At 44.6% G+C, this 23,290-nt stretch overlaps 1 protein-coding gene across 1 annotated transcript; it reads right to left on the minus strand.

Annotated features, from left to right (window-relative positions):
• Nucleotides 1–317: 317 nt before the first annotated feature.
• LAYN (layilin) lies at nt 318–23,290 on the minus strand. Its single transcript, XM_054997146.1, has 8 exons — nt 23,215–23,290; nt 18,676–18,970; nt 12,532–12,689; nt 7,690–7,731; nt 6,659–6,751; nt 6,181–6,283; nt 2,640–4,006; nt 318–1,927 (listed from the first exon to the last, which is right to left on the minus strand). Exons 1-7 carry the CDS (start codon nt 23,288–23,290, stop codon nt 3,646–3,648), a joined length of 1,128 nt encoding a protein of 375 aa, XP_054853121.1. The 3' UTR covers nt 318–1,927; nt 2,640–3,645.

Raw genomic sequence — 23,290 nt, forward strand, 5'->3', positions numbered from 1 at the left:
ATTAAGTGCAGGAAAGAACTCGCTTATCAGCCATCCACGCAAAACAGCTGTCAGTTATCACAAGGCTAGAAATAATGCAAAAATGAGCCAGCTCTCGTCGCTGTGGCCAAATTCCCTGAAAATGGCGACACACAGGGCTTTCTTTCAGCTGGAATGCAGTGGGACGGAGTTCCGGCACCTCTTGAAAATGGTCCCATGGCCAGTGGCCCCGCCCCCTGATCTCCAGACAGAGGGGAGTTGAGATTGCCGCAGCGCAGAGGGCAATCTAAACCCCCCTCTGTCTGGAGATCAGGGGCGGGGCCACCGGCCATGTGACCATTTTCGCCAAGGGCAATTTAAACTTTAAAAAACTCCCCCCTTGTTCCAGCTGACTCAAAGTGATGTCATTGAGTGGTCCTGAGTTCCACCACTTCTTTTCCCAGAAAAAAAGCCCTGGCGACACAACAAATAATGTGAGAATGCGCATTAAAAAAATTTTCCAAGCACATCACGCCTCACTTAAGAAGATATAGTCTGGGAAGAAGTTTGCATGAAAAAGCTCCTTCCTCTAAGCCCCCTGCCTCACAACCCACAAGTGTCCCAATCCAGCTTGCTCCTCCCTTCCTATTAACGGAATGCAGCCCCCACACATCTGAGGCCCTCTCTCTTCTCAGGCCACCCACTCTTCAGCTCAATGTCTTCGCTAGCCACTGCGTCTCACTTTGTTCCTTTCACTATCTGATTCTTTGCCAGTTGCCTTACCTCTTCCCCACGAGCAAACAATCTCTTCTGCCCTTTAGGCCTGTATTTTTCCTCAGCCCCTCTCACTGGCCCCTTTCTTCATGCATCTGTTTCCTCCATCTAGCCTTCCCTCAGGCTTCCTGTCATACAGCTTCTTGTTTAGAGTTTCTTCTACTTCTAAGCCTGTGTGAGGCATTTTTCCCAACCAAATGGGCCTTTCACTTTGCTTCCAGAGGCTGGCTTAGTTGTGCAGATTCTGCAGGTCAAAGCTTCATTTCTTCAGGGGTCAGAACATTTATGCACATTCCATGATATTACAGCACCCCAGCTAATCAATGCCAGAGGATTCAGGCATGCACCCTCCCAAACACACAAATGTACCCTGAACTACCTGAAAATTCCTTTAGCACATTACAGTACAGATTTGCCACAGGAGCACCTGGTATACGTAAATCTTTTGTGGCCCCTCAAACACAAACAGTCCTATTACAGAACAAGCTAGATGGAGTCTTCTTAATCTTTCATCTGTCACATGGCAAATAACAAAACCAAAGCAAACATATATTTCTCTGTCCCATATACTGACTCAAAGCTTCTTCTAGGGGATGGAGGGACACTCATGAAAAACTGCATACACTGTGGTATTAAATAATGTGCCAATCTTGAACATGCTGAGAAATTATGCATTGGTTGAACTGGTTTGGTCATTCCGATAGAACAGCAAGAGACAACTTTCAATAGCTCTCTGCAATCAAGAATTACATGTTGTGTACGTTCACAATAGTTTGATCTCTTTCCTGTCTGGGCCTGTAATATATTATCCGAAGTAGAGTAGTAATTTCCTGACGGAGCCTGGTTGTACTTCCCCAGACTTGCATCCCTCCTTCATGTATTGTGCTTCCCAGGAACAGAAATTGGATCTGTTCTTGACACTCAATGAGGTCCTGACAATTACAGATCAAAGGTACAATCTTCCACTTCAGGATCAATCGTTCAAAATTTTAAATTTGGAAGTCTCTGTATTTAATCTCTGATGATGAAGGAAATCATGTCCCATGATTGCCAGAGAAGACTCATTTAGATATCCAGGGTTCATACTAATGCGGCAGAATTTTGCTTTGAGGAGATTTTTTTTTTTTACCACTTCCGTCACTTGCATATGCAGCTGCTGGCTCTTCCCAGGTACTTGAAATCTTTTAAAGTAATACTGTAAAACACCAAGGCAACAAGATATATTAATTTAAAAATACACAATATCAATGCAAATACCTACCCCACACCCATGCTTAGGCAAAGGAATTCTCCTCGCTGAAAGATATGGTTTTGGAAGTTCTTGACAAGTTCATTCTCTGCTTATGCGGTAAAAGTGAATTTAACTCAATTCAACGTTATATAAACTGTTTTTTTAAAAAAAAATCAGGATTGTAAAGAACATTCCTCAGGACATCTGTAGAGAATCAAAATCTCTCAGGAGGCAGAAAACTTTTAGAAAAGCTATCCTTTTCCTCACACGCCATAAAAGCCTAATATATAATGGCTGCAATCCAGTAAAAGTTAAGCACATTTAAATCACAGAGATTATGACAGGAAGTAGACTATGTGCTTAAAAGCTCTCCTGTTGGAATTAACAGGATTTTAAAATGCCTGACTTTGGCTGGATCATGCCCTATCTATAGACAGCCAATCTATTAAACATTTTTGTGGGCTAATAATATTTGTGGTCTTATTTGCAGGGCAGTGTAGAATGTCACAGTTGTCCTACTAGAATATCATCTAAATGTTGCCAGCATACAAAAAAAATATAGAATGCTCTGCAAGCCAGATCTCCCCTATCTTTAGGGCGACATAACCGACTTGACCAGGGCTTCCGTTTCACTTTTCAGGGTGGGATGTTTACAATCCATTTTACATTCACGAACCTTTCTTGGTAATCTCATCCCCATCACGACTTCCAGGAACACAGCTGGGCCGATCTCCAATTCTTTCAGTACTGCGTGCCAGCAGCGTGAAGAGTAAAAGAGCTGAGTAAGTAGCGGCAGCTGATGACCTGCTCATTCCACATGTAAGTGACCAGCTCTTTCCTTCAAGGCATACTAACAAACCAGGTGCAGATATCCATTTTACAGCTGCCTCAAAGGCCACTTCAGTGCTTTCTTTGCAACCGTTCCCCGCCCCCCAAAGTTTTTTGCCCAGCTGTTTCATTTAGCAGTATCTTTTCAAAAGAATGGGTTAGCGAATGCAGCTATTCCAATGATAAAAATGCCTGCATGGATACTGCATCTTTGAATGAGTTTTCCATTTTATGCATTAATTCCAACACCCTGATTGTAAACACAGTGCTTCAACTGAAGTGTCACTGGTTTGGCTGGAATGTTTTTTTCACATAATGTGCTTAGGACAGGGGCACGAAAAAGCTAATTACATCCTACAAAACAGTCTGGATGGATAAGAGCATATAAAAAAACAAAGAAAAGCGACCTCCTCCATGTTGGAAAATTGTTGACTTTCAAGACGATAAAGTGGGTAAAGATGGAAACTTGGCAGCCGATGCCAGGCAGGTGGTCATGCTACACCTGTTGTATTTTTAGCTGTGGAGCTGGGGAAGAAAACCCAGTAAACAGCTCATGAGATCCATCTGGCAATTTAGTTTAAAAGGCAGAATTAGGAGATGGCTTATGTCCAACAAGAAACAGAAAGATCACAGAAAGTCATTTCCTAGGCTGAATTAGAGCAATGCATACATACACACACAAACATACATTCCCTTATGTTCCACTGGAGAGTAAAAAACCCTCCTTAGCATAAAATAATTGCCAAATGTAGAACTACATTCCATTGTATATATGGGGCTTGTCTCTGTGCGCCAAAACAGGCACCAAGTAGATCTCATCCCGCTTCGGACAGTATCCCCAAGCTTGAACTTTCTCAATATCCATAGATTTCATTTTCTACCCAAGTGGACTCTTTGCTTCTCCCGACTCTCTCGTTGTACAGCTCATAGATATCATTGGTGACAAAACCACTTTCAGTGCTGGCCAACGTCACAAAGCCGCTTTCAGAGGTATTGACAGCCATGTTGTCATAGTCTCCAGACAGGTCATCAGGTGTGTCTTCTCCAGAACGGCCCCGGAAAGAAGAATTCTTAATGTCTGGCCTGGTCCCACCTAGATCAGCTTCTGATTGTTTCTGAATGACATTGTATACCTCCAAACTGGGGCTGTTGCACCTCTTGTGAGACAGCCAGGTGTCCTGTCCCTTCACGTTAGCTTCCATTGGCTCTCGCTTCCTTAGTATGGAAAGACAGAAAATATACTAAGTCCCTCACATAAGGGGCAGATCACAGTTCCCCAGCAAGAAATAACAACAACAACAACAACATTTGATTTATATACCGCCCTTCAGGACAACTTAACACCCACTCAGAGCAGGTTACAAAGTATGTTATTATTATCCCCACAACAATAATCACCCTGTGAGGTGGGTGAGGCTGAGAGAGCTCCAGAGAGCTGTGACTGACCCAAGGCCACCCAGCTGGCTTCAAGTGGAGGAGTGAGGAATCAAACCTGGTTCTCCAGATTAGAGTCCCACCACTCTTAACCACTACAGCAAATTGGATCTCACATAAATTGTAAATTGTATGTTTATGTGTCAGTTGGCTAAATTAACCTCTTATATGAATAATAAGCCAATTCCAGAATTTCAGGAAAAATGGAAAGGTTTTTTGACTATGTGGCTTAAAGATAAGAAAAGATTGTATTTTTAAATGTTGAACATAAAATGTTGAGTATAATGTATTTTAACATAAATAAGTGGGGAGATGGCGAGGAGAAATATTACATAGTTTTAATATTCTTTTTTTTTTTTGGAACCCATTCGCCTTGTTTTAATATTCTTAATTTACTTTAATATACTTTCTGTTATATTATTATGTAGTTTGTTACATATTGTTATTGATATTATGTTTACTGTCTATTGTCACTTTGTTATATATTCTGCTTTCGATATTCTATCTACAGTTCAATGTTATTTTCTGTTTTAATAAAATACATTTTTTTAAAGGATGATTCGAGGCAGCTTGCAATTGGATAAAAACCGTAACTTAAGAATGGAATCAGCATGGCATAGCAAAATAAGCAATAACACGTAACGTAACATAAAATCAAAAACAACACAGCAAAACCACGCCATTAAATACCCTGCCAAGGGTACACTGTAGGTGCCAAATGTCCTCCGTAACAGCTGCCTCTGACTAGCACACTAAGACCAATAAAGAAAAGACAGAGAGAATGTCCTTGCACAGAATGTTGGTGCCACTGCTGGGAAGGCCCTTTCCCCTGTGCCAGCCTACCACTTCCAAGAAAGCCAGGACCATACGGGAAATATCCTGGGATGCAGGATTTAGGATCAAGACCAGCACTTTGACTCTGTCCCAGAAACTAGCTGGAAGCCAACAAAGAAGTTGCAAAACCAGCATCATCTGTTCTCTGAGGCTCACACCAGGAAGTAATCTGGCAGCTCCATTTTAACCAGATATAACTTTCAAGCACTCTTTAGGAGCACCACATTACAGTAATCTAGTACATAAAAGTCAGCGTAGGACTCTTCTAGTATGATCTGCCTTACTTACTGCATTACACCGAGGCCGTCTGGATTTAGCAGCAGCGGGAAAGAGACCAGAGGTGGTGGCGGTGGTGGAAAACCCACTTCCTTCCTTTGTCCAAACTGGACTCAGGAGGAATATGTAAGCCAGCAAGAGAAAGGACACAACAGCACAAAGGTAGGCAGTACAGGAACTGGGAGCTGGCCAAGGTGCTGAAGTGCAAGGACAGGTGCGACATGTCTTTACCTGCTTTTAATACGTCATGGAATCCACACAACACCTGAGATTTCAGAGACCAACTCTAAGGGCTGTTTCATACATTATGTGGCAACAAAAGCATTTCTGCAACCACAGTGACTCATTGCTCCCCCTCGCCCCGGCCATGTCATACTAGTATAGGTACAATTCACATGACTGAAACTGCTTGTGCAAATCATGCAAGAGAAGCGGGGATGCGGGTAGCAGAACACATGCTGGATTATTCCAGAAGTACACCATCCCCTTCTTGCCAAGATTTAACATATTGCAAAATCAGCTTGCTAGTCTTCATGTACTGATCTTGAGAGCCTGTGCATGCAGGAGAACGTCTACTTTAGCAAGCACCTTTCTTTCTCCCCCCTCCCCCAAATTCTGTTTATTATTACCTTTTTCAGCAGAAAGATCTCATTCGACCCACTCATGCATAATAATATCTTCCTATTAATGTTCCTCATCTTCTATCACATTTCCATTCCGAACTTGATTCATTCATTGTGCATGTTGCCCTTTGGTTTCTCACACACACACCCCTTTTTCAATCCTGTTGCTGCTCACAACAGCCCAACACCAACCCGCACACTTTGCGTAATCTTGTCACTTGCCTCTTTGTGTAAAGCCAGAAGCTGAAGATGGCTGTGATGACCAAGAGGAGGAGCAAGGCTGGAATGCTGGGGACTAAGATGTAGGCAAGGCTCCAAAGAGGCTCTGGGGGAGGGGAAAAAATCACACTTGTCCTCTTAGTGGAACAATAAAAAGCGATTCACTTTTCAGAAGGGCCATGACGAGCATAGAGAATGAGCACATTTTAAACAATTTCTGCCGTGAAGCAAAAGGGACACTTCCGTTCTCTACAGTAATGAAGGAGACAGGGCAGGGGTCAGGGCAGGGCATGCAAAAGGAACCAGGTTCAACCCCCAACATCTCCAGTTAAAAAAAAGATCAGGTCATAGGCGTTGTGAAAAGATTCTGGGGAGGCGCTGCCAGTCTGAATAGACAATTCTGACTTTCATGGACCAATGGTCTGACACAGTATAAGGCTTCATCTGCAAAACCATGCTGGAAGAGGGGGGGGGGTGCTACCTTTGCCTTTGGCTTCTTTGACAGTGACATTATTTACATCTTCTTTGATGGGTTCTTCTGGGGACTCGAGCATCAAAGGCTCCGTTACGGCCTCTACGGAAAAAATCTTCCTGTTAAAACTGAGGATTCAGTGGTAGTGCAATTGCTTTGCATGCAGAAGGCCCGGGGGGTGTAGGGAGGGGCCAGTCCTCAACAGTTCCAGCTGAAAAAGGTTGCAGAGCTGGAAAAGCTCTTTGCCTGAGGCCCTTCAGAACCACTGCCAGACAAGAGTAGCATAACTCGGCTTCGTGGACCAAGGGTCTGACTCATTTCATTTAATTTCATTTATCGGACTAATATCCCACCCTTCCCGCAAGCAGGCTCAGGGCAGGTCACAACAACTCTAAAAATACAGGTATAATTTACACTAAAACAATTTACATTAAAGCAGTAAAACCATCAATATCATCAGTCACAGAATAAAGAGGTGTCTGCTATCAGTTTCAGTCTAAGGTTGAACAAACCGTAAAGCAGATGGCAGATTAAAATCATATCCAGGGTAGGGGTGGCAGGACATGGGCAGTTTGGGGGAGGACACAAATCGCCTCAGCCAAAGGCCCAGCAGAACAGCTCCATTTGACAGGCCCTGTGAACTAAGACAACTTCACGTATTCATAAAGACAAGTGGGTGAGGAATTTATATGGGCAAGGATACCCTTTTCCATTTGTGCCTTCTCTTGTTGCAGTTGGCGGAGGGGCGCTTATATTTTTTTTAAAAATGCTAAATGTGCAAGCACAGCTGTACCCCTGCCACATACTTCTACTGACGAGCAAGACAGGAGTCCAGTAGCACCTCACAGACCAACAGGATTTCCAGGTTATGAGCTTCTGAGAGTCAGCACTCCCTTCATCACATAGCTTTGACTCTTGAAAGCTCATAACCTGGGGATTTAGTTGGTCTCTAAGATGCTACTGGACTCCAGTCTTGCCCTTCCACGGCAACCCAGCTCAGCTACCCACCTGAATCTAACTTCAACTGATGTAAAAGTTACCTGCTTGAGAGGCATTCGTTTCAGAAGGGACGGTTGGCTTTTCTGTAGTGGAGAAAATAAAGCACACACACACATACATATTTTGTCATATACTTGGCTACAATACCAAAGTGAAAGCAAATGGAATAGGAATGCCAGCCAGATTTCAACTGCTAAAAGAGCCGAGTTTGCAAACGGGATCTCTGTTGATCCTGCACATTTACAGTGTCCCCAGACTTCCTGATTCCTGAACAGTATAGTTCTCTTAAAAAAAAAATTAATTTAATTACATAAACAATGATACAAACCAAAGGGAACCATAAAACCATGAGATACAGACAGGGAAAAATCATAAAATTAAACCATGGAAAGCAGTAAAAGAAACTACACTTCACAATCTGTTACAAGCCCAAGAATCACAACGGACAAACATCTAAACTTTGTTTCGTTGAAGGAATTACACTTTTAGCACATATAAAATCCAGAGCTGGTTTCCATATTTTATCATACTCGAATACAGGAACTACCATACGTAAGACCCCAAAGAACGGATTATGCATAATCCTACCCATCAAATATTGCTCCCAGATTTTCTGGTACCATTTTTTGAGCAATGATCCCATGAGGGATTTCCAATTCCTCTGTATCATGCATCTGACGAAGAGAACTTGATTCTCGAAAGCTTATGCTACAATAAAATTGGTTAGTCTTAAAGGTGCTACTGGACTCTTTTTGATTTTGCTACCACAGACTAACACGGCTAACTCCTCTGCATCTATGACCAATTCCTAGCGATAACCAAATGAGCAGAAGCAACCAATATCGAAACCAGAGATTCAGTATTTTTATCAATCGGCCTAGAAATCTAATAACAAAAATCCCGGGGAATATGGCAATGAAAGACCCACCATGTTGGATATCTCCTTATGAACCGCCTTCCAAAAATCCTGAACCAGATGGCATTCCCACCACATATATAGAGCTGTGCCTTCCTGCTTACAAGATCTCCAACGTAACGGGCTATGAACAGTATAGTTCTCGAAAGCTTATGCTACAATAAAGTTGGTTAGTCTTAAAGGTGCTACTGGACTCTTTACTATTTTGATTCCTAAAGGACTTTTGGGAAGAGTATGAGATGCAGTGTGGCAGACTACAGGGAGAGAGGAGATTTGGCAGAATCATCCCCCATTTCCATAAAATGAGCGGGCAATTTCCACCAGCTCCCCCTTCTCACTGTAACCCTCCAATGTCACATTTCAGGCTATAGAGAACATCAGGAAACCCGGGTTCAAATCCCCACTCAGCTAGGAAGCTTTCTTTCTGATGGTCAGCCACTGTCAACCTGGCCTACCAGACAAGGTTGCAGTTTGGATAAAATGGAGCAGGAAGAAAAGGCATGCTGCCCTGAGCTCTTTCAAGAAGAATGGGATAATAATACAGTGTAGCAAAAATCTCTTCTGTAAATTCCTTCCCATTCAAGCTTTTCAGAAGGCACCACAAACTGTGAATGTTCAGTCCAAGGCATTTTCATAGAATCGTAGGGTTGGACGGAACTTCTAGGGTTATCTAGTCCAACCCCCTGCAGAATGCAGGAAATTCACTAAGCACTGATGCAACCCTTCCTGCCCTCCCTCTCATAATGTGCCTAGGTTCACAGAATCAGCGTTCCTGATTTTGCTGGCTCAGTCTGTGCATTATACTGATGAAGTTGGCCAGTTGGATTTGTTCCCTGTGCCATCACTCCAGCATATAAGAGAAGCATCTTTATGACAATGAAGTTCCTTAGTTAGAAACCAACATCTTTGTTCAGCTTTCGGAAAAGGTGCAAAGCTCTTCACGGCCTTGGTCCAGCATACCTACGGGACCGCCTCCCTCTCTATGTTCCTCCACGGTAGCTTTGCTCATCTGAACAGGGTCTCCTGCAGGTGCCACTCTGCACATGGGCGAAATCAATAGTAGCCCGTACATGGGCTTTCTCTGTGGTGGCCCCTACCCTGTGGAAGAGCCTGCCTGAGAGGTCAAGAGCGCCCCCACTCTCCTCGCTTTCCACAAATGATGCAAAACCGAATTAATCAAAAAGGCTTTTGTACTGTAGGGAGGAGCTCTCAGATGCTTCGCTAATGAGTTAGGGACCATAGACTTCACCACTATGTTGCCTTACATACTACCTGTTGTCTTAAACATGTGCTCCTACGAGCTACTTGTGCTTCACGGGGTCTAATGTCAGCCCTAGAATTGCTCATGTTCTGTTTCAGCATTTCTTCAACTCTGTATTGTATTCTTACTAATGCTATGTCTTTGTAAAATTGTGTTTATTTATCCTATGCCATTGTTTATGGAAATGTCCTTGAAATTGTCTATACTAATCTCACACTGTGTAATCCGCCTTGAGTCTCAGTGAGCAAGGCGGACTATAAATGATATAAAATAAATAAATAAATAACCTTCCCTTACAGGCAGCTACTCAGTTGTCCCATTCAGGGCATGTAACATGTTTTTATCAACTTGAGACGTTGCATTTAGCTTTTTGAGATTTCATTTTTTTAACTTTTTGAAGTTATGGGGAAGCAATCTATAAACACTTTGGATAAATGAACAGTATCAACCTTAGCAGCATTACTCCCTTCTAAGCCCACTCACATCACGGGTGATGTGGCCAGACTTACAATAATGTCTTAGCTGTATAGCCGTGGTCTTGGCGTTGTAGTTCCTGATGTTTCGCCAGCAGCTGTGGCTGGCATCTTCAGAGGCGTAGCACCAAAAGACAGAGATCTCTCAGTGTCACAGTGTGGAGAAGATGTTGGCAGGGAATTTATATCTACTCAGGAAGGTGGGTTTGGGCTGAGTCATCCTGTAGGAGTTTCCCAGGATGTGGAATGCTAATGGAGGGAGGCGTCACTGTATCCTGAGGAGGTTCTTTTGCATATGGATTGGTGCTTGATATGCACCAAACCCACTTTCCTGAGTAGATATAAATTACCTGCCAACATCTTCTCCACACTGTGACACTGAGAGATCTCTGTCTTTTGGTGCTACACCTCTGAAGATGCCAGCCACAGTTGCTGGCGAAACGTCAGGAACTACAACGCCAAGACCACGGCTATACAGCCCGGAAAATCCACAACAACCATCGTTCTCTGGCCGTGAAAGCCTTCGACAATATAATAATGTCTTAATTTCTGTATCATGTTGTTTGTTCTATATCATATCATATTCGTTGTCCTGTAAAATGCTTGTCACATATGACACCAGAGGTTGCAAATTTCACATTCTGTCCTAAACCTGAGACGAAGAGTTCTAATCAAACCAATAGTGTGGTTACAGAATTACATAGTTGGAAGGAGCCATACAGACCTTCTAGTCCAACCCCCCGCCCAATGTAGGATCAGCCTAAAGCATCCCTGACAAATATTCATCCAGCCTCTACTTGAAAACTGCCAGTGAGGGGGAGCTCACCACCTCCCTAGGCAGCTGATTCCACCTTTGAACTACTCTGACCGTGAAAAAGTTCTTCCTAATATCCAGCCGGTACCTTTCTGCATGTAATTTAAGCCCGTTGCTTCGAGTCCTATCCTCTGCTGTCAACTGGAACAGCTCCTAGCCCTCCTCCAAATGACAGCCTTTCAAATATTTAAAGAGAGCAATCATGCCCCCCTCAATCTCCTCTTCTCTAAACTAAACATTCCCAAGGCCCTCAGCCCTTCCTTGTAGGGCTCAGTCTCCAGACCCCTGATCATCCTCGTTGCTCTCTTCTGCACCCTCTCGATTTTGTCCACGTCCTTTTTGAAGTGAGGCCTCCAGAACTGCACACAATACTCCAGGTATGGCCTGACCAGGGCAGTATAGAGAGGGACTAAGACCTCCTGCGATTTCGATGCAATGGCCTTTTGATATAACCCAAGACTGAGTTTGCCTTTTTTGATAAAATCAAGACCTCACAGTATTGATCTGAGCTGAAGAGATAAAGTAACCATGTGAGTTATCACTGTCCTTAGTTCTTTTGGTTGCAAAAGGTATTCAATGTGTGCTGAAAATGTGTATGTGTGACATTTTCTCAGCTTCTTAGGCTAACAGAGATGCAAGTCCACAACTATGAAACCTTGCATATGTGCATATTTCTATGTATCTCTGTGTATCTCAGTCTCTTTGTGAACTTTTGTTTATTCTGGAGGAGTTAGCCGTGTAAGTTTGTAGTACCAAAATAGTAAGAGTCCAGTAGCACCTTTAAGACTAACCAACTTTATTGCAGCATAAGCTTTTGAGAACCACAGATCTCTTCATCAGATACATCGTCAGAAGCATCTGACGAAGAGAGCTGAGGTTCTTGAAAGCTTATGCTACAATAAAGTTGCATCTGACAAAGAGAGCTGTGGTTCTCGAAAGCTTATGCTACAATAAAGTTGCATCTCACGAAGAGAGCTGTGGTTCTCGAAAGCTTATGCTTCAATAAAGTGGGTTAGTCTTAAAGGTGCTACTGGACTCTTTTACTATTTTGTTTATTCTGAGTTTGCACCTGTTGTGAAATAAAAAGGTCTTTCACTAATCACTGTTTCCAGGTTCTTGGGTTAAAACTGCCACAACAAAGGTGTAACTCTGGTTATCACTCAGACCTCTGTTAAGGATCTTGAGTGGTGCAATCTTTCATCCTGAGCCCATGAGCCATAAAGACACAACACGTGGCATTCACTTCCCCTTCACAGAAATCTAGACATTTCCTTTCTTTACAGAGTCACTTCCACAGGTAGACCCTGTGCTCCCCAGGCATAGGCCCAGCCCATGATAGATCCTTTGGAGGTTATGAGAAGTGCCCCACACGGCCCCAGCCACGTATGACATGACATAGGATAAATAAGAACACATTACCCAGAGAGTATTTGCAGATAAAGTTGTTCTTCACGTTGCATCTGTCATCGTTCCACTGAAACATGTACGGGCCACCATCGCCGGGAGGCGCTGAGGGCTGGTGATACATCACGACGCAGACTTCACTGCCACAGGAAGGCTCATCTACGTACCAGTTTCTGGGGGAACAAAGCAAATGAACGACGATGAATTGTGTTATGACCCCTTCTTTCTCTTGGATAGATTTTGCCTTTAATCTTTCCCCTACACCCTCTGGGTAGTTTGCTGCCACCAGGAATATTATATTCCAAGATATTTTATTTAAATTTTCCCTTTAGCAACATGCCCAAGTGTCAGACTCCTTTGTGGTTCTATGTGGCCCTGAGGACAGGAATGGGATATAGCAATGACAGATACTCTGGGATATAACAAAAACAAAGTAAACGTTTATTTTTTCAAGAAGCGTATCTGTTTCATAAGAGTAGTTCTCAATTCTTAAAGTTACTTCACTTAAACTCATTCACACAGATCTCTTCTAAGGCTTCACACACAGTTTGCCTGCTTTTCCCTGACTGAACGTTCTTTCACAAACATACTCAAATCAGGTTTCCACATAGGTTATATTTCTCTCAGTAATGCTTACATTTACTCAGGCTGCACACAGCTAGCCTCTCTTTCTCTGACTCAATATTTCTCTCAGAACTGCTTACATTTACACAGGCTGCACACAGCTAGCCTCTCTTTCCCTGACTCAATATTTCTCTCAGAACTGCTTACATTTACTCAGGCTGCACACAACTTGCCTCTCTTTCCCTGACTCAATATTTCTCTCAGAACTGCTTACATTTACTCAGGCTGCACACAGCTAGCCTCTCTTTCCTTGACTCAATATTTCTCTCAGAACTGCTTACATTTACACAGGCTGCACACAGCTAGCCTCTCTTTCCTTGACTCAATATTTCTCTCAGAACTGCTTACATTTACTCAGGCTGCAACAGCTTGCCTCTCTTTCCCTGACTCAAGATTTCTCTCAGAACTGCTTACATTTACACAGGCTGCACACAGCTTGCCTCTCTTTCCCTGACTCAAGATTTCTCTCAGAACTGCTTACATTTACTCAGGCTGCACACAGCTAGCCTCTCTTTCCCTGACTCAAGATTTCTCTCAGAACTGCTTACATTTACTCAGGCTGCACACAGCTAGCCTCTCTTTCCCTGACTCAATATTTCTCTCAGAACTGCTTACATTTACACAGGCTGCACACAGCTAGCCTATCTTTCCCTGACTCAATATTTCTCTCAGAACTGCTTACATTTACTCAGGCTGCACACAGCTAGCCTCTCTTTCCCTGACTCAATATTTCTCTCAGAACTGCTTACATTTACTCAGGCTGCACACAGCTAGCCTCTCTTTCCCTGACTCAATATTTCTCTCAGAACTGCTTACATTTACTCAGGCTGCACACAGCTTGCCTCTCTTTCCCTGACTCAATATTTCTCTCAGAACTGCTTACATTTACTCAGGCTGCACACAGCTTGCCTCTCTTTCCCTGACTCAAGATTTCTCTCAGAACTGCTTACATTTATTCAGGCTGCACACAGCTAGCCTCTCTTTCCCTGACTCAATATTTCTCTCAGAACTGCTTACATTTACACAGGCTGCACACAGCTAGCCTCTCTTTCCCTGACTCAATATTTCTCTCAGAACTGCTTACATTTACACAGGCTGCACACAGCTTGCCTCTCTTTCCCTGACTCAAGATTTCTCTCAGAACTGCTTACATTTATTCAGGCTGCACACAGCTTGCCTCTCTTTCCCTGACTCAAGATTTCTCTCAGAACTGCTTACATTTACTCAGGCTGCACACAGCTAGCCTCTCTTTCCCTGACTCAATATTTCTCTCAGAACTGCTTACATTTACACAGGCTGCACACAGCTAGCCTCTCTTTCCCTGACTCAATATTTCTCTCAGAACTGCTTACATTTACACAGGCTGCACACAGCTTGCCTCTCTTTCCCTGACTCAAGATTTCTCTCAGAACTGCTTACATTTACACAGGCTGCACACAGCTTGCCTCTCTTTCCCTGACTCAATATTTCTCTCAGAACTGCTTACATTTACTCAGGCTGCACACAGCTAGCCTCTCTTTCCCTGACTCAATATTTCTCTCAGAACTGCTTACATTTACACAGGCTGCACACAGCTAGCCTCTCTTTCCCTGACTCAATATTTCTCTCAGAACTGCTTACATTTACTCAGGCTGCACACAGCTTGCCTCTCTTTCCCTGACTCAATATTTCTCTCAGAACTGCTTACATTTACTCAGGCTGCACACAGCTAGCCTCTCTTTCCCTGACTCAATATTTCTCTCAGAACTGCTTACATTTACTCAGGCTGCACACAGCTAGCCTCTCTTTCCCTGACTCAAGATTTCTCTCAGAACTGCTTACATTTACACAGGCTGCACACAGCTTGCCTCTCTTTCCCTGACTCAAGATTTCTCTCAGAACTGCTTACATTTACACAGGCTGCACACAGCTAGCCTCTCTTTCCCTGACTCAATATTTCTCTCAGAACTGCTTACATTTACTCAGGCTGCACACAGCTAGCCTCTCTTTCCCTGACTCAAGATTTCTCTCAGAACTGCTTACATTTACACAGGCTGCACACAGCTTGCCTCTCTTTCCCTGACTCAATATTTCTCTCAGAACTGCTTACATTTACTCAGGCTGCACACAGCTAGCCTCTCTTTCCCTGACTCAATATTTCTCTCAGAACTGCTTACATTTACACAGGCTGCACACAGCTAGCCTCTCTTTCCTTGACTCAATATTTCTCTCAGAACTGCTTACATTTACTCAGGCTGCACACAGCTAGCCTCTCTTTCCCTGACTCAATATTTCTCTCAGAACTGCTTACATTTACACAGGCTGCACACAGCTTGCCTCTCTTTCCGACTCAAGATTTCTCTCAGAACTGCTTACATTTACACAGGCTGCACACAGCTAGCCTCTCTTTCCCTGACTCAATAATTCTCTCAGAACTGCTTACATTTACACAGGCTGCACACAGCTTGCCTCTCTTTCCCTGACTCAATATTTCTCTCAGAACTGCTTACATTTACACAGGCTGCACACAGCTAGCCTCTCTTTCCCTGACTCAATAATTCTCTCAGAACTGCTTACATTTACACAGGCTGCACACAGCTAGCCTCTCTTTCCCTGACTCAATAATTCTCTCAGAACTGCTTACATTTACACAGGCTGCACACAGCTTGCCTCTCTTTCCCTGACTCAATATTTCTCTCAGAACTGCTTACATTTACACAGGCTGCACACAGCTAGCCTCTCTTTCCCTGACTCAATAATTCTCTCAGAACTGCTTACATTTACACAGGCTGCACACAGCTAGCCTCTCTTTCCCTGACTCAATATTTCTCTCAGAACTGCTTACATTTACACAGGCTGCACATAGCTAGCCTCTCTTTCCCTGACTCAATAATTCTCTCAGAACTGCTTACATTTACTCAGGCTGCACACAGCTAGCCTCTCTTTCCCTGACTCAATATTTCTCTCAGAACTGCTTACATTTACACAGGCTGCACACAGCTAGCCTCTCTTTCCCTGACTCAAGATTTCTCTCAGAACTGCTTACATTTACTCAGGCTGCACACAGCTTGCCTCTCTTTCCCTGACTCAATATTTCTCTCAGAACTGCTTACATTTACTCAGGCTGCACACAGCTAGCCTCTCTTTCCCTGATTCAAGATTTCTCTCAGAACTGCTTACATTTACACAGGCTGCACACAGCTTGCCTCTCTTTCCCTGACTCAATATTTCTCTCAGAACTGCTTACATTTACTCAGGCTGCACACAGCTTGCCTCTCTTTCCTTGACTCAATATTTCTCTCAGAACTGCTTACATTTACACAGGCTGCACACAGCTAGCCTCTCTTTCCTTGACTCAATATTTCTCTCAGAACTGCTTAAATTTACTCAGGCTGCACACAGCTAGCCTCTCTTTCCCTGACTCAATAATTCTCTCAGAACTGCTTACATTTACACAGGCTGCACACAGCTTGCCTCTCTTTCCCTGACTCAATATTTCTCTCAGAACTGCTTACATTTACACAGGCTGCACACAGCTAGCCTCTCTTTCCCTGACTCAATAATTCTCTCAGAACTGCTTACATTTACACAGGCTGCACACAGCTTGCCTCTCTTTCCCTGACTCAATATTTCTCTCAGAACTGCTTACATTTACTCAGGCTGCACACAGCTAGCCTCTCTTTCCCTGACTCAATATTTCTCTCAGAACTGCTTACATTTACTCAGGCTGCACACAGCTAGCCTCTCTTTCCCTGACTCAAGATTTCTCTCAGAACTGCTTACATTTACACAGGCTGCACACAGCTTGCCTCTCTTTCCCTGACTCAATATTTCTCTCAGAACTGCTTACATTTACTCAGGCTGCACACAGCTAGCCTCTCTTTCCCTGACTCAATATTTCTCTCAGAACTGCTTACATTTACACAGGCTGCACACAGCTAGCCTCTCTTTCCTTGACTCAATATTTCTCTCAGAACTGCTTACATTTACTCAGGCTGCACACAGCTAGCCTCTCTTTCCCTGACTCAATATTTCTCTCAGAACTGCTTACATTTACACAGGCTGCACACAGCTTGCCTCTCTTTCCGACTCAAGATTTCTCTCAGAACTGCTTAAATTTACTCAGGCTGCACACAGCTTGCCTGCTTTCTCTTGACTGCAACTTTGCTCTCCACACTCAGTCTAAAACTGCCTTCACTCCGCCCACACTCTCAGTCGTCAACCAATCATATCACTCACTCACCCCTCTCTTTCACCCCCCCTCTTCACCCATCTCACACCAAGCATTTAAAGATACATGCACCCATTTACTTAAAATCATTACAAACTGTTTCTCCATTAAGGTCTCTTCCAGAAGACAAAGAACATGAAATGAAGCACGTCAGTTCACCGTACCTTTTGGCATAGTGCGCATGCATGCATGCACAGAGAGGGCTGGTGAGTGGATGCCTGGGGTGAGGCAGCATGTCCTTTAGTCCCATCCAGATCGGTCATCCAAAGCTAGAAGTGAATGTCAGCCTTGCCATTGGATCAGTGGTTTGCAAGCCATCAGGAGATCCAAGAGCACTTGGCTGATCACTGCCATATTTTGGTATGAAATTTCAAACGATTCATGCTGGAATAAGATCCAATAGTGGAATAACTGCCTTGATGTGGATAGCCCGGGTGAACCTGATCTCATCAGATCTCAGAAGCTAAGCAGGGTCGGCCTTGGTTAGTAACTGGATGGGAGACCTCTAATGAAGACCAGGGTTGCAGAGGCAGGCAACGGCAAGCCACCTCTGTTAGTCTCTTGCCATGAAAACCCCGCCAGGGGTTGCCATAAGTCAGCTGTGACTTGAGGGCACTCTTGACTAGTGGAATAACCATGTCAGGAAATAACAGGTGCTTGTACTCTCAGGGCCAAATCAGACATGATACTGGAAGTCTCATGAATGGCACTCCCAGTGGATTAAAAAAAATTAAATTAGAAGGTGTGGGGCCCCCAGTTCTGATCAGCACTGCAGGGCAAAGGGAGGCTGTTTAAGCTGTCCCAACCACACCATTTTCCAAACTTGGAGCTGCCCTGAAGAGCTGTTCTTAGCCTCATTGCAGAACCCAAGAGGTACTGATACGGGTACCATTTGGGGCAAACAGCAACTCCCAAGGCAGTTTCAAAGTGGTGAAAACGATGGGGGTGTGGTGGGGGTGGAATAAACCCTATCTCCCCTCACACCAGGGTCCCAATTAGAATCTGACCGCCGTATGCTTAATTAATTGAATTTTTAAAAGCACCAGGAATCCATTCATGGAACTCCCAGTGATACATTCCATTTGTCCCCAGCATGTGGTGAGCGAAGCATCAGCACACGTCCAGTCTCTGAAACAAGTGGTGGAGAGCCTTGCCCAAACAAACATGACCAGAAATCTTTCTCAAGGGTGTCGGGCTGAAATCCCAAAGGGGGATTCCTTACAGACACATGGAAAAAGAAGCTCTGTTAACGACGGCTAATGTTATTGTTCGTCTTGCTACATGCTTGAGTGTTTACCTTCACTGCATCCCTGTCCAAGACTCACCGAAACACAGAGGAACTTCCATCGGACCACGAATACAAGTTTGGGCATTCAGTGCCGTTGTCAGGGTCCTTCTCTCTTGTAAGCCCTATCCAGAAATCACCATCGGAAGCTGAAAGATGCTCAATGATCTTCTCTATCAGTTTCTGTTCCGACTGTGACTCGATGCTAACCAGGTGCCCTCCATCTCTTCTGCAAGCCTGGAATGCTTCCTGAAAGCCCACCCTGCGCGAAGCATCGTGAAAGTAAATTATCTTGTAGCATGGCCGTTGGGTTCCACTCCGGCAGACAGTCTGTCCTATGGGAAGGGAAGAGAAAGGAGCCTGTTTAAGGAAGACCGGGAGGAGGAGACAGCAAACGCTCCATCCGTGACGGACTGCATGGAATGTTTTTTGATAATTAAGTCAGTATTCCTAAAAGAAACAAACTTTTTTACTGCAGATTATGGAATGGCTCGGCCATGGGAAATACGCTGGTGAGGTTCTGCCCATGCCCAGAATCTGGGCTTCTCAGATTAGGACCAGAGAGCTCAAAGAAGCCCTGTAAATGGGGAAATCTCTGAATAGCCTTTGCATGATCAGAAAGGCCTCACTTGGTTTTCAGCTCCTCTGTCCGGTTGGTGCCCTCAGCTGGATAGCCCAGATGAGCCTGATCCTGTCAGATCTCGGAAACTAAGCAGGGTTGGTGGCCTTGGTTAGTAATTCAGTCCTGGCTCCAACCTGGTGTGATTCCGCACACGTTGGATAATGCACTTTCAATGCACTTTATCAATCGTTTGAGGTGTATTTTTTGTTCCGCACACGAAAAAATCCATTCCAAATGATCTATAAAGAGGACTGGAAGTGCATTATCCAACATGTGCGGAATCACTCTCTGTCTGTAGATACTCGGGCCCGTGCCAAGATCTTTTATCCTTTCAGCGGACCTATAAGACAGAGATGTTCTGCCAGGCACATGGTTAAGTCCGGTCTCATATTCATCTGGTGAGCTTTCCTATCAGTCGCCCCCCAGGAATCATAATGTGACCAAAATGGCTGTTTCCTCCATCCTCCCCTCATGCTGTATTGGCAGGGGTGGTTGGTATGGACAGCTGTCTTGGGAATCGTATTTTAGTGTATTTTATGATTGTTATGATGTGGTTTTATTATTATTCTAAAGGTATTTATACCCTGTTGTAACCTGCTCTGAGCCTGCTTTTGGGGAGAGCAGGCTAGAAGTCAAATAAATGAAATGTAAATGAATGGAGGGGAGACCTCCAAGAAGACCACAGTTGGGGAGGCAGGCAATGGCAAACCACCTCTGTTAGTCTCTTGCTTTGAAAACCCCATCAAGGGTTGACATAAGTTTGCTATGATTTTATGGCACTCTCCATCATCACCACATCTGGTTGGTGGATAGGCCTCTACCTTATAAACACTGCTGGATCAGATCAGTTTGATATTCTAGACTACAAGAACTCAAATTTGGCACTAAGTAAGAGATCCTTATCACATTTTATGTGCACTATCCAAGGGCAATTGGATACATATAGCCCGATCCAGTCTCGGAACATGAACATATTTCCAATCAAATCACCCAGTTTGAAAGGTGAGGCCCTGGTTCCATAGTACAGCATCTGCTTTGCTCACAGAAGGAAGGTTCCAGGTTCAATACCCAGTCTCCTCATTTAAAAGAATCAAGTCGTACATGATCTGAAAGACCTCTGTCTGACACCCTGGAAAGCCACTGCCAGTCTGAATAGACAATAAAGACCTTGATGGACCAATGGTCTGACTCAATAGAAGGTAGATTCATGAGTTCAATCCCCGTTTCATCCACTGTACAATGGGGCTTTTAAAAATAAAATTGAAAAAAAAAACAGGGAAAGCAACAACCACAACAAACCAAATAAGTAATAAGCGATAACCAATTTCATTGTCGAGTTTGTCCGATGTTTCTTTTTGCAGACGCCAACGCTTCTGTTCTGATATACCAATCACACAAGACAAGTTTAAGAAAGGGATATTATAAATATCTCTGGAGCGGTGCCATAACATTTGCTAAATAAATAATAACTCTCTGAGATGTAGTTCTAAAGCACAATTTGAAAGACATTCCTGATTTCCCTTTTGAGCATAGTGCAGAATTTACTGATGCTCGGTTCGATGGATCTTTCCAGTCATTTGACAACGCAAAAACGACTATTTCCCACTGATAACTTGACAGACATGCAGCTTGGATGAAAGAGACAGAGGATACTACCTGTCTGGAAAATCTGGTCAGCAGCTGGGAGGGCGGCAGTGAAAGGAATACAAAGAACAGATTGTTATTATAAAACTGGCACAGACCAGGCCTGCACAATATCCATAACTAACGGCTAGGCTGATTTGGGGCAGTACAACCAAGTTTTTTTCAACAACCTGGCACACTGTCTGCGTTTTATCAGCAAAATTAGAAGTTATTTCTAGCCAAGGCAGAAATGTAATGTAGTCAATCACATTCCAGCCACTGCTACAAGTCAACTGTCCAACCAGTGATCTCACTATGCCGCATATTGGAAAGAAGTCTCTGAACCTAACAGATATTTCTTAAGCAAGTAATTAATTTTAAAAAGATTAACTGCTAAATGAATATTGCTACCATACTCATCTTCTCTCCCTAGAACATCCACACAATAGGAAGTTTTAGTACTGGGATTTGATACAAGATGCCGATATTCAAATCCCTGCATGGAGGCAGCTTCTATGTTCTGTAGCAGACAGGTAAAGCTGGATGTCATAAACAACAGTGGGTGTGCAAGGAAATCCCTGGCTAAGTGGGACTTAATGGAGAATAGCATAGCATAGCATAGCATAGCAAAGCAAAGCAAATATATAGGGCCAGCAAAGTCCATTAATTCTAGACCTTAGAGACACCAATCCAAGCCCCATTTTAGCCAATATGGCCAGCTCTCTGTCTTGACCTCTACTACCCTTTCATAGCCTGGGAACAATCATTCTACCTTATCTCTGTTACCCTTACCCAAGATGGGTAATGTGAGATTGACTCGCATTCTAGCTGTATCTGAAGAAGCGAGCTGTGGCTCACGAGAGCTCATACCCTACCACCAATTTTGTTAGTCTTATAGGTGCTACTGGACTCTTGCTCTTTTCTACTGCTACAGACAGGCTAACAAGGCTACCCATCTTGATCTATCCTTACCCACGCCTCAGATAACTACTGCAAATACTGGTTTGAGATACAGTGGCAAACACAAATCAGCTCACATAGCCTAAGCATTCACATGGCAGGTTTTTCAAATTGCACCACAATGATTTCTTTAACAAAGGGAAGGGCTGGAGCAAGCAAGCACACACACCTGGCACATAATCGGATACATGCTGTGTGACTGCAACCCATCACATCCAAGCACAAGACACTTTTATCGCTGCAAAAAATATTATGTGCGCTGAAATCAATGCATATAGAGGGGGAGGGGCACGAGGCTGTAAGCATGGAGGTCTACGCACTGATCTCAACATGCACTAACGTCAACTTTTTGTAAAAGTTTTCCAAGACACACCAATGTCCCAATCTGGAAATGTATCAAAACATGCGCAAGACCAGGTCTACACATTTACAGCACAACACTTGTGGTGATTTTAACATACTCAACAGTCATATATCTAGCCCTTGTGGATGCAGGCAGAAAACTTGGGAAAGCATTCGAAAACCAACGGGAAAAGGCAATGCTTTAAAAAGGTTATTTTTCAATCAACGCATCTAGAATGCATTACTACAAGTAGCCTTTTACAGCGGCAGCAAATCTACACAAGCTGACCGGACAAGTGTACAACTGGGACCGTTTGGCCAGACTTCTTTCCAGACCCACCCCACACCTCCAGAGCTGGGAGAGTTTATTTAAGGGCTGCTTGGGAGGGAAAGAGCTCCATTTATGAGGGCAGAGAATGCCTGAAGCGCTCCCGTGCTCCGCAATGCTGGCCCAGACCGCCGGGCTGGCTAAAATTTCTGGCATTCTGGAAATCATCACGGGAGCTGCTGAGTGAGCCGCACTCGCCATAGGTCCGAAGCCGGGCTTTTGCAGCCCAAAGGCTCCCTAGCCAGGAAAGGCACTCTGTGCAGCCTCCGAAGCCCGACTCCTTCCCGCTGCTTCTCTCGTTCCGGCGTCGATCCCCGCCCCCGAAAACGAGCCCCAGGCTTAAGCTCCGGCGCGCACGACGCCCGCAGGGAATCGCGCCCTAAGCAGGTGCCAACGGCGGCCGATCGCCCCCGAAGCCCAGCGCAGGAACTCAGGCGGCTTCCCGCGGCGCCGTCCTAGGCGGAGTTACGCCGGTCTCGGCGCCCTGAAATCCGCGGGCGTAGAGCGGTGTGACTCTGCAGAGGATGGCGCCGCCGGGTTCCCCCCGAGCCAGCTGCCCGGCCCGCCCGGCGCGACCTTCCCCAGCCCCGCTGCGGCGCTTCAGCCGAGGGGCGCCTCCACGCCGCCTGGGCAGCCGCTTCCTCCTCCGCCGCCCGCCCGCCCGCCCGCCCAGCCCGTCCCGTCCGCCCCGCGCGCCCTCTTGCCTCGCAGCGGCCCGGAGGCGGCTCCCCCGGGCGGCAGCAGCCGCAGCAGCAGCCCCAGCAGCGGCACGGGCAGCAT

This window comes from Eublepharis macularius, chromosome 14 (assembly GCF_028583425.1).
Source record: "Eublepharis macularius isolate TG4126 chromosome 14, MPM_Emac_v1.0, whole genome shotgun sequence".
In the NCBI taxonomy this organism is placed as follows: Eukaryota; Metazoa; Chordata; class Lepidosauria; order Squamata; family Eublepharidae; genus Eublepharis; species Eublepharis macularius.

Excerpts from the sequence above, each read along its gene's own strand:
- LAYN (XM_054997146.1), bottom strand. The coding sequence starts at position 23,290 with ATGCTGCCCGTGCCGCTGCTGGGGCTGCTGCTGCGGCTGCTGCCGCCC. Across the intron at positions 7,732-12,531 it reads TATCTGCAAATACTCTCTGG|AAAAGCCAACCGTCCCTTCT; the intron begins GTAATGTGTTCT and ends TCTCCACTACAG. Across the intron at positions 6,284-6,658 it reads CAAAGAAGCCAAAGGCAAAG|AGCCTCTTTGGAGCCTTGCC; the intron begins GTAGCACCCCCC and ends CCCCTCCCCCAG.